Genomic DNA, 8,277 nt, shown 5'->3' with positions numbered 1-8,277 from the left:
CAAAGACATGAGTTCTAGAATTCAAGTCTCTGCAACATAGCTTCCTTTTTTCCGTAATTCAGTTTCCTCTTTTCTAACTTGGTCACATAAAAGCCAGGGGTGGGGATCTTGAGTTTGCTCAGCGGTTAAAAGCACTTGTTCTTACAGAGAAACAAGGTTCAATTCCCAGCACCTACAGGGCAGCTCACAACTGTTTTGCGTTTTTTGAGACTCAAGTCCCAGATCCGACACCCTTTCCTGACCAAGCACACATACAGTGCATATACATGAAGGCAAAACACCTATACACATAAAATAAATGAATCTAAAAATAAACTACAAGAAAAAAAGCCAGCTATGGTGGGTAGGTAGATCTCTGAGTTTGACAGCCTGGTTTACATAGAGATTTCCAAGCTAGTCAAGACTACAAAGTGAGACAGTCTCAAAAACCGATAACAACAAGATTATTATTATTGTTGTTGTTGTTGTTGTTATTATTATTATATCCACGTGAAATAGTGTGTGTGGCCTATGATAGAGCTCAGTGGGTAAAGGCGATTGTTGCCAAACCGGATGATCTGAGTTCGAGCCCCAGGACACACAAGGTAGACTAGAACTGACTCTAACAAGTTGCTCTCTGATCTCTACACGCGTTTAATAAGTATAATAAACTTCTAAATGATGCGTTATACCTGTAAGAAAAAGAGCAAATAACTTGCTTTTATGCCCAAAACTCAACAGCGCCTGACCCAGAAAGTGTGGGGAAAGAAGAAACCCATGAATACACCTCATAGTGACCCGACTTCAGGCCAGGTCAAGGGATAGGAAAGAGATTTACTTGGTTTAAAGTCTCACAGGAAAGAGATTAGGGGAGGCGGGGATAGTGAGGGAAATTTCCTGATCCCCCAGCAGGAGGATGGCGGCCTTTGCACACTTGTTGAAGCGACTCGGATGGGCCGCTCGAGCTCAGGAGGTGACGGAGCAAGAGCTGGAGGAGGAGTGCAGCGTCCCGGGCGCTCCTTGGAGACTCCTGGTAGCGCCCCGGTGCTGGCAGAGGTTACACGGGGGTGCGGCGGCCGCATCTGGTCTGCGCTTCGGAGCAAGCGCCGTGCAGGGCTGGCGCGCGCGTATGGAGGACGCGCACTGTGCTCAGTTGGCTTTGCCTGGGCTGCCATCAGGATGGGCTTTTTTCGCGGTCCTGGATGGCCATGGAGGAGCGCGGGCCGCGCGCTTCGGAGCGCGCCACCTCCCGGGTCACGTGCTGGGGGAACTGGGTCCCGCGCCCCGAGAGCCCGATGGTGTGCGCCAGGCTCTTCGTAGCGCCTTCCTCCACGCAGACTCTCAGCTGAGCAAGCTCTGGCCCCGCTGCGACCCCGGTGGCTCGACGGCTGTGGCTCTGCTCGTGTCCCCGCGATTCCTCTACCTGGCGCACTGCGGGGACTCGCGCGCGCTGCTGAGCCGCTCAGGCTCGGTGGCCTTCTGCACCGAGGACCACCGTCCCCACCGGCCTCGGGAACGCGAGCGCATCCACGACGCCGGTGGCACAGTCCGTCGCCGGCGCGTAGAGGGCTCCCTGGCCGTGTCGCGAGCCCTAGGTGACTTCGCCTACAAGCAGGCACCGGGGAGGCCTCCTGAGCTGCAGCTCGTGTCCGCTGAGCCCGAGGTGGCTGCGCTGGCACGCCAGGACGAGGATGAGTTCGTGCTCTTGGCTTCCGATGGCGTTTGGGACGCTCTGTCTGGTGCGGACCTGGCGGGGCTGGTGACGTCGCGCCTTCGTCTGGGCCTGGACCCGGAACTACTCTGTGCGCAGCTGTTGGACACGTGTCTGTGCAAGGTCCTGGGGCCACTGCATTTGGGGAGGAGGGGCTTCATTGATAAGGGGTGGGGCTGAGCTAGAGCGTGTGAGTGACTTGGGCACTTCTTGGGCAGAGCAAGAAGGATGCTTTGAACCGGGATGGAGACTAGAACTGGCAGATAGGTAAGTGGGAGGGATTTAAGAGAAGGGGCGTGGCCTCGAGGAACGGGATCCGTGCTAGGACTTTAGGTTAGTCCTGAGGTGTGTCTGAAACAGGAAGAGTCCTAAGTAGGAAGAATTTAAAAAGCTTTGGCTGTCTATTTAAGTTGTATTCCATTTTAATGTATTTGTGTGTGTGTGTGTGTGTGTGTGTGTGTGTGTGTGTGTGTACCATATCATGTATATGTAGCTCAGAGAACATTTTAAGGTAATCAATTCTCTCCTTCCATCAATAAGAGTCCCAGGGATAGAACTCAGTTTGTTAAGTTTGGTATCAGGCAAGCGTCTTTGCCCATAAGCCATCTTTCTGGGCTGTACCTGTTTTCATGCATGGTGGCTAGTACCAGCAAAGGGTATGATGGGTCAAGAAATGGGTCCAAATGGGAGAGAGCTTGGATTAGATGGAGACCGATTAGTCAGATTGGTGAGGGAGACTCCCAACACCAGGATTGTGGACACACCATGCTCTCAGAGGCATGGAATCCTGGGATGGAGCGTTTGCCCCTCCCACCAGAGTCTTTTCTTTCACTTTCTCCAGGGAAGTCTGGATAACATGACCTGCATGGTGGTCTGCTTCCCTGGGGCCCCCAGGCCTTGTGAGGAGGCAATCAGCAAGGAGATGGCTTTAGACGCAGTCCTGAGCCACAAAGTCGCTGGTGAGCAGGTCAAATGGCCAGTGGGAGGGATGGTTGGCCAGTGTGGGCTCTCGGCTCACCTCCTCCTCAGAGCTGTATGCCTCTGCTCAGGAACCTCCATGCCTAAACACGGTTTTCAGGACCCTGGCCTCAGAGGACATCCCGGGCTTGCCTCCTGGAGGAGGGCTACACAGCAAGTGAGCAGGGGTGAGGTAGGATGGGGCAGGGTGGCAACAGCACCGGATCTCCTCCTGAAGGCTTCCCTTTGCTCTCTAGGGCCACTGTCATAGCTGAAGCTTACTCTAAACTGCATCAGACCCCCGGGGAATGTCAGGAGGTAAGGCAACCTACCCTGCACCCTTGCCTGCCTACCCCACCCCTGCAGTCCCAGCGCTAGAGAGTGAGGAGCTTAGGAAAGGCAGTTGAAGGCTATTCTGGACTACATGTGACTATGTTTGGGGGGTGGGGTGAGGGAGAGAGAGACAGAGACAGAGAGAGACAGAGAGAGACGCACAGAGAGAACAGAGAGAGGAATTAAGGGGAGGGTATTGGAGAGATGGCTCGGTGGTTAAGAGCATCTCTTGCTCTTGTAGAGAGCTCATGTTTACTTCCCAGAACCCACATGGCTGATAACTCTAGTCCCAAGGGATCTACCACCTTCATCTGGTCTCTGCACACATGTGCTGTACACATACATACATGCAAGCAAAACACCCATACACTTAAATTTTTTAATTAAATTTTAAAAAGAAAGAAAGAAAAATCAGTGGGCTGGAGAGATGGCTCAGCGGTTAAGACCACTGACTGCTCCTCCAGAGGTCCTGAGTTCAATTCCCAGTAACCACATGGTGGCTCACAACCATCTGTCATGGGATCTGATGCCCTCTTCTGGTGTGTCTGAAGACAGCAACAGTGTGCTCATGTACATACAACAAGTATAAATAAATATAAATAGAAAATAAAAATCAGGGGTCGGGGATTTAGCTCAGTGGTAGAGCGCTTGCCTAGGAAGCGCAAGGCCCTGGGTTCGATCCCCAGCTCCGAAAAAAAAAAAAAAAAGAACCAAAAAAAAAAAAAAAAGAAAAGAAAAATCAAAATTAAAGAAAACAGAAGAGAGGTTTCCAGAGTTTCCAGAAGGCCGAGGTGGGCTGCTGACCCACGGCTTCGCCGTCTCCTACATTTTGTGTTGCAGAAGAGGTGAGATGGGTGGAAACCATAGGCACCCACTCAAACCTTGAACTCAGAGGCCTGAGAGCGTCGGTCCTCGGGGGCATCTGTGCATCTCAGGGGAAGTCTGTGCTTCCCTATCAGGAAAGTCAGAGGAAGGAACCAGCCGTGGGGGAACCCAGACCCTTCATTTCCTCTTCTACTTCCCCCTCACCAGCCTCATGATGGGGAATTCCACCATCTCCCAACAGCAGAAAACCCAACCAAACCTGCTTCTTTTTCTCCCCCTTAATATTTAAAGCCAAGCAGATCTTGAGTGATCAGCATGTAACCTGCCTTTCCTTTTAACCTGTGCTACAAGGAGGTAGTGATAGACATGATGATGGAATTTTATTTAATAGAACTAATTCCAAATGCATTCCCTTTGTTGTTATTATTACTACTATTTAGTGTGTGTGTGTGTTTGTATGTGGTGTGTGTGTGTGTGTGTGTGTGTGTGTGTGTGAAGCACATGCTATGGACTCTGGTCCTCAGGAGTGGCAGCAAGCTCCATTATCTGCTGGGCCATATTGTTGGGCCGGTTTCTTTTCTTCTTTTCTTTCTTTCCTTTTTTTCTCCCTCTGTGCTTCCTATTTATTTATTTATTGATTGATTGATTGATTGACTTATTTTATGATGTATATGAATGCTTTGCCTCCATTTATCCACATGCACTGCGTGTGTGCCTGGTGCCTGCACAGGCCAGGAGAGGGCATCAGATCCCTTCCTACTGGATTCACCGAGAGTGCTGAACTTCTTCACGGACACTAGGAACCAAACCAAATCCCTCTGCAAGAGTCATAAGTTCTTTTAAATGCTGAGCCATGTCTCTCCGGCACCCCTTTAATTCTCACTTTGCTCATGTGGCCCCCAGGAAGGTGTTGAAACAGGAACCTTCCTGCTCCACCCCTCATGTGCTGGGGTCACAGGTACCTGCCGCTTCATCCGGCCCATAAGTGTGTCTTTCCGGCCCATAAGTGTGTCTTTCTGTAAAAGTGCTTTGTTGGCCCAGATGTTATGGCATCAGCTTGTGATTCCAACACATCTGGGATTGGGACAAAGATGATTGGGATTTGGACAGCCTCCCACTCTTACCCCCAAAAAAACATCAGGGCTGGAGAGGCTCACCAGTTAAGAGTGCTTGCTGCACAATCATGAGGGTCTGAGTTCAAATCCATGCAAATGCCTGACATCCCAGCTGCAAGGGATCTGACTCCCTCCCCGGCCTCTACAAGTTTCCGAGTGCGTGCATCAGCACACACTCCTGCACACACACACTCTATTCGTCAGTTAATTAAATTAGAAATTACTCGTGCTGGGCGTGGCGATCCACGCCTTTGATATCACAGTCAGGATGCAGAGGTGGGTAGATCTCTGAGTTCGAAGCCTCCCTGGTCTACAAAAGTTCCAGCACAGCCAGGGCTACATAGAGAGAAAACAAAACTAAAGAATGATTTGCATATTCCCTGGTCAGCCAATGTGCATTAAGCCACTACCCTGCCTTCAGGTCCTCCTCATAGCTGTAAGCTGACCCAATCCACTGAGATTCCAGAGGCCAGTGCAGCTGACAGCCATATTTGGGGAAACAGCAAACAACGGGAGTAATAAATAATAAATAATGTCATAGGAAAAGTACAGGGAAGACAGTGGGCAAAGAGGTTCACTCCACATTAATTTTTTTTTAAATCTTGGTTTGGGCTGATGGCTAAGCGGGCTCTGCGAAGACTGACAAACTGAGTCTGACAACCTGGAACCCGCATGGTGGGCGTCAGAGGACAATTTGTGGGAGCCCGTTCTCCCCTTCTACTCTGTGGTCCTAGGAATTGAACTCACATCCTGAGGCTCTGCAGCAAGTTTCTTCACGCACTGAGGCTCTGCCTTTGTACTACAAGTGCTGTGAGAAAAAGATATGCTGGGCAGTGGTGCCTTTAATACCAGCACTTGGGGTTGGGGTGAGGGGCAGAGGCAGGAGGATTTCTGTGAGCAAGTTACAGGATAGCCAGGTCTACACAGAGAAACCCTGTCTTTAGAGAGAGAGAGAGAGAGAGAGAGAGAGAGAGAGAGAGAGAGAGAAACAGAGACAGAGGGACAGAGAGACAGAAGAAAAAGATTCATGGGGCTGGATATGCATCTGAGTGGTACAGCCTTGTCTAGTGTGCAAAGAGCCTTGTGTTCTATCCTGCAAGCCCTGTGCACATGCATGTGCACACACAGCACAAACACACACATACACACACACATACCACACACACATATACATACCACACACAGACACAGACACACACAGACCACACATACACACACACATTGACACATACACACACATACAGACACACACAGGCACACACACACATAGACACACACACACACGTACACACACGATACCACACAGAAACACAAATGAGCCAGGCCTATGTTTGCTATTCTTAAAGTATCTCCGATGGGATTCCATATGTGCACAGTTATGTACACATGTGCATGGGGTACAGATGCCCTGTGTGCACAGGTATGTGGAGATTAGAGGCTGGCTTCAGGAATATCTTCCTTGATTGTTCTAGCCAGTGAGGTGCAGCAATCAGCCATGTCCTGCTGCCTCCAGTGCTGCTGATGTTAAGAGATGTACTTTCATGTGGATACTGGGGACTCCATACCCAGTCCTAATGATCATAGAACAGGCACTTCACAGTCTGAGTCTCTCCAGCCCTGCTAAAGGAGACTTTTATAGGAAAGAAATTTGCTAGCTTTTGCCTTAGAGAAGGCAGTATAGAGTTTCACTCTTCCCGTTTCACAGATGGGCAAACAGAGGAAAACTTTGAGGCCAAGAGCACACGCAACGTGGCTCTCCTTTAGTTGGATAACTGTTGTTCTAGCTTGGCCTTGTTGAGAACCCAAAAGCCGATACAAATCTGAGCTTGTTCCAGTCTTGTTCCAGTGCACTCAGACCCTGGAGGGGCTCGAGGAATTACAGCCCAGGCCAGAGGTTTTCAACCTGCAGATCGTGACTTCTCAGGGGATCAGAGGACCCGTCCACGGGGGTCACCTAAGACCATCGGAAACTACAGATATTTACATCACGATTCATAACAGTAGCAGGGTTACAGTTATGAAGTGGCGATGAGAATAGTTTTATGGTTGGGAGGTTCACCACAACATGAGGACCTGTATTAAAGGGTCGCAGTATTAGGAAGGTTCAGAAACCACTGTCTTCGATGGATTTGTGTGTGGTTTTGTTTTGCTGTTTTTATTGTTACGCTGCCACATCTGGCCCATTTGTGGTTTTAATTTTTAAAAAAAAATTTACTTGTATTATTTTCAGCTATATAAGTGTGTGGAGGTGGTGGGCATGCGCGTATGAACATAATGCTATAATTTCAGGCAGTTGTTAGCCCTGTGAGTGTTGGGAATTGAACTTAGGTCCTCTGCAAAAGTAGCAAGTATTTTTTTTTAACTGCTGACCCATTTCTATTTGTGTTCTTAAATATATAAGATGACATTAAAGTCACCCTGTAGCCTAGGCTGGCCTCAAACTCGAGATCCTCCTGCCTCAGCCTCCGGGTTTGTGGCAGGACAACTAGTGTACTAGATTTTTCAGTGCAGAATTAAGTGTTTGGCCTGAAGGATGAGGTTTTTGCAAGGCCAACAGGGAGCCAGCATACCATCCAGGAAACAGACTGGCCAAAGGCCACGTGGATTGATTCTCCGTAAGTTTGGGGGGGGGACCCAAACAAGACGATCATAAGCTAAACCCATTCCCTGTCTCTGTGCCTTAGTTTCTCCATCTGTAAGTCAGGAACTGATGTTTTCTGAGAGTTAACGCCTTTTACCCTGCCAGGTGGAGCTCTACGGGAGGGGCGTGTCCGCATGATGATGTAACTCTGGGCGGGGCCTATGGGTCCCACTGCGGAAGGCTTGGAGGGAGGTTGGGCTGACTCTGCCCCGACGTGTTTGCGTGGAAGGGGCTCCAGGGAGGGTCTTCGAGCCTCTGAGCCTGCGGGATTCTTGGGACGATCCTACTATCCTCTGTGGGCAAAACTAAGCCATAGCTGGGCACGCGTGGGAAGCAGATCGGGGTCCCACCTCCAACCCTTCACTCCTAGTCTATCCTCCACCTTCTTCACCCCCGCCCCCACCCCAGCCGCGACCCGGCGGCGGTGAGTCAGCGGCCCGTCGCACCCCCTCGCTCACTTCCTCCACACCTTCCCCGGAGGGTGGGGGGCGGCGAGGGGTGGGGCCCGACCTGAGAAGAGAGATCTGGGGAACAGAGGATGTACGGAAGTGTTACTTAAAGGTGGAAATTAATGAGATCCTTTGCTTAACCAGAAGAACCCCCGCCCTCCATAAAAACTGAACAGAAGTCCACCGAGCGAGTTGGAATGGAGAACTGGCACCCCCAGATCTCTACTAAAGAATTCCATAGTAGAGACAGCTAGAGATCAAAGAATG

At 50.2% G+C, this 8,277-nt stretch overlaps 1 protein-coding gene across 11 annotated transcripts; it reads left to right on the top strand.

Annotated features, from left to right (window-relative positions):
- Nucleotides 1-869: 869 nt before the first annotated feature.
- Nucleotides 870-4,213, top strand: Ppm1n (protein phosphatase, Mg2+/Mn2+ dependent 1N). 11 transcript variants are annotated; one of them, NM_001106231.2, is made up of 5 exons: nucleotides 870-1,813; nucleotides 2,532-2,649; nucleotides 2,720-2,825; nucleotides 2,905-2,965; nucleotides 3,821-4,212. In NM_001106231.2, the coding sequence occupies exons 1-5, from the start codon at nucleotides 896-898 to the stop codon at nucleotides 3,827-3,829; spliced, it is 1,212 nt and encodes a 403-aa protein (NP_001099701.2). In that variant the 5' UTR covers nucleotides 870-895; the 3' UTR covers nucleotides 3,830-4,212. The 11 variants fall into 11 exon arrangements, 8 of the variants coding, with proteins under 8 accessions (NP_001099701.2, XP_087508728.1, XP_087508717.1 ...); XR_015683064.1 differs by having other exon boundaries at nucleotides 879-1,957; nucleotides 2,740-2,825; nucleotides 3,821-4,213; XR_015683063.1 differs by having other exon boundaries at nucleotides 879-1,957; nucleotides 3,824-4,213.
- The last annotated feature ends 4,064 nt before the right edge of the window (nucleotides 4,214-8,277 follow it).

The sequence above is a fragment of the Rattus norvegicus genome, chromosome 1, assembly GCF_021556685.1.
Source record: "Rattus norvegicus strain SHRSP/BbbUtx chromosome 1, alternate assembly SHRSP_T2T, whole genome shotgun sequence".
In the NCBI taxonomy this organism is placed as follows: Eukaryota; Metazoa; Chordata; class Mammalia; order Rodentia; family Muridae; genus Rattus; species Rattus norvegicus.
This window is presented reverse-complemented; position numbering and strand designations above follow the sequence as displayed.